The sequence below is a fragment of the Lipotes vexillifer genome, unplaced genomic scaffold (assembly GCF_000442215.2).
Source record: "Lipotes vexillifer unplaced genomic scaffold, Lipotes_vexillifer_v1.1 scaffold371, whole genome shotgun sequence".
Classification (NCBI taxonomy): Eukaryota; Metazoa; Chordata; class Mammalia; order Artiodactyla; family Lipotidae; genus Lipotes; species Lipotes vexillifer.
Genome location: NW_006786304.1, coordinates 1,353,117 through 1,355,731, shown reverse-complemented (window position 1 = coordinate 1,355,731; position 2,615 = coordinate 1,353,117). Strand labels below are relative to the sequence as shown.

At 68.6% G+C, this 2,615-nt stretch overlaps 1 protein-coding gene across 1 annotated transcript in view; it reads right to left on the bottom strand.

The window, feature by feature from the left end:
• Positions 1 to 22: 22 nt before the first annotated feature.
• Positions 23 to 2,615, bottom strand: part of SIX5 (SIX homeobox 5) — a 3,859-nt gene continuing 1,266 nt past the window's right edge. The window contains exons 2-3 of the mRNA XM_007458511.1: positions 938 to 1,740; positions 23 to 662 (exon numbers count right to left, since the gene is read on the bottom strand). Coding sequence (XP_007458573.1) covers positions 64 to 662; positions 938 to 1,740 — 1,402 coding nt within the window. The 3' untranslated portion in view covers positions 23 to 63. The remainder of the gene's footprint in view (positions 663 to 937; positions 1,741 to 2,615) is intronic.

Genomic DNA, 2,615 nt, shown 5'->3' with positions numbered 1-2,615 from the left:
CCCCCCCCCCCCCCGGGCTGTCCTCGAGCACCATGGTCAGGGGAGGCCACGGGGCCCGGTGGGTCACAGTTCCAAGGGATCTTCCACAGGCACTGACTGTAACTGGGTCAGGACCTTGGTCTCCACTTCTAGCCCCTCATCAACCTCGCCCCCCGCCGTGGCCCCCAGGAGCAGCCCCTCGGGGTCGGGGTCCGGCAGCCTCAGCACCGTGTGGGGGGCCTGCGTCCCCAGCCCCTTCTCTGCCTCTAGCAGCCCCTCAGTGCCGGCGCTCAGTTCCAGCCCGGCTGGCCAGATGGGCACTGCCGCAGGCGACAGCAGGAGCCCCTCGGGCGGGGGCGCCTGGAAGCTGGGCAGGAGGCCGGAGGAGTCTGGGGAGAAGGGCAGGCTGGCGGCAGCCAGGGCGGGGGGCGGCTGCGCAGACAGTGCGCCTAAGGCGTGGGCCTCCGGCAGAGCGGGGCTGGGGGCCACCGGGAGGGCTCCTTCGGGGACTGAGATGGCCGCGTCTGGCTTCAGGGGCAGGGCCAGGCTGGGGGCCGGTGACAGGACCTGGGAGACCAGCATGCTGGTGGGGAAGGTGGCGGTGAGGATGATCTTGCCCTGCTGCACGGCCACACCTGTCACGATGGGGCTGCCAGACACGGGGTTGGCCAGCAGAAAGTTTCCTGTGGGGAGAGGAGAGGGGCCAGGAGCAGAGGTGAAGAGTACGCCGCTGGAGAGCAGGCAGGGAGATCAGCCAGAGGCAAAAGGAGCCCCTTCAGGGTCAGGGTGAGACCAAGTCTGCGTGGCTCGAGCCTCAGGGTACTGCCTGGCACGGGAGGGTCTGGGACCCGCTGGGGATGAGCTCCCCACTCCCCACCGTTGCCCCAGGAAGCCCACTGACAGCGCCATCCCTCCCTGAGGTAACTGTACCCCCCGCCCAGCCACCAGAAAGGGGTACCTGGGGCAGTGGCCGAAGGCAGCTGCAGGGCAGTCACGCCCACCCCAGAGTTTATCAGGTGCACGTTGGCAGGGCCCGGGGCAGCTGCCACCTTCACGGGGCTGCCTGGCCCAGCTGCCAACAGCTGCAGTGGCCCCACAGCCTGAGGCAAGGTCACCACCTGGGAGGTGGGCACCACCTGGGGCAGGTTCAACAGTGGGGAGGTGGGGCCCAGGCCAGCAGGGTAGCCAGAGGGTGGGGAAAGTGGCACCACTTGTGGAGCAGCCACGGAAGTCACTGGTCCTGGGGGCAGAGGAAAGGTGGCAGCCGGCGGGGGGCCAGGCACCACTTGGGGCAGAAGCCCTGGTACCTCCTCTCCAGGCGGCCCTGAAGCAGCCACCTGGGCCCCCTTGGTCTCAGGGGCTTCAGGCTGAGCCTCCTCCAGGCGAACCTCCCCAGTCTGAGGGTCCAGGACCAGGGAGGTCTTGCCCTCGCTGGCCCCCTGGGGGCTGGGCTGCGGTGCAGGGGCGCCCCCGCCCCCGCCGAGCAGCAGGGGGCCCAGGCTGGAGGCCTCGCCCAGGGCCAGGCTGTTGATGATGACGGGGCTCCCATTGAGGAGCACCGCTGGAGAGCTGCCGGCGGCCAGGAAGCTCCCGTTCACCAGGATGGAGGAGGAGGCGGGACACGGCGCGGGAGGGGCGGCCCCGGCCAGGAATATGGAGCCCTGGGCGGGGGCCTCGGCCGCCACTGGAACCGCCCCCCTCTCCAGGTCCTCAGGGCTGCGGCTGGACTCGTCCTCCGTAGTGGGGTTCCCATCAGATTCGCTGGCCGGAGAAAGGATTGTGAGTTGTGGTCCCGAGTGCTGTTTCCCCGCTGGCCAGCCCGATTCCTGCACGGAGCCGGCTGCAAAGTGCTCGGAGGAAGCACAAGCCGCCCACTGCCTCCCCACCTTTTCCCAGCCCAAGTTCCTGTGCACCATTTCAGGGGGTTATGAAACCTCCTCTCTGAGACCACCCAAGGGCCCCAGGGAGGAGCCTCTGCAGTACCACTGACTAAAGGCTCAAGCTTGCCGCTTTCGGGGGGAGGCGGCCCTCCTCTCCCAACTCCTCGGCCTCAGGGCCCCGGAGGCTGAGCTACCAGGCTGCCTGAAGTCTCCTGAGTCGGCCTGAAAGGAGCCGAGTGGCTTTGGAGAGAGTAAGGAGGTAGTCGCCCGCTCAGTTCCCGGTGCCCTCCCCCGACCCCCCTCCTCCCCGGGCGTCTGAGGAGTAGGAGGCCGACGCGCAGGGTGGGAGGAGAAGGGCTTGGGTTACAGGGAAACCGGAGCTGGGGAAGGTTCACGTTTCACAACAAAGACAGAAGACGGACCACGCTGTTTGGGCCCTGGGGGGGGGGGCGGGAAGGGGGAAGGTGAGACCGAGCAACGGTCATGGAGGGCCTGGCCGCGAAGGGGACTGAATAAGCCCCTACGCCGGGTGGGGAGGACAAAGGCCCCTCCTCCTTTCCCGCAACCCCTCATTTTCTCACTGCCGCCCCGAGTCTAGCCGCGGACACGGATAGGATCTGGGACGGAGCCTTGAGTGGAGCAGAGAGAGGCGGTCTCCCGGCCTCCGCGAGAGGAGCATTGGTGTCCGGGTGTCTGGGAGGGCCGGGGCGCGCGCCCGTTCCATGCACACGGATTCCCCGCGCTCGGCTGGCGCCT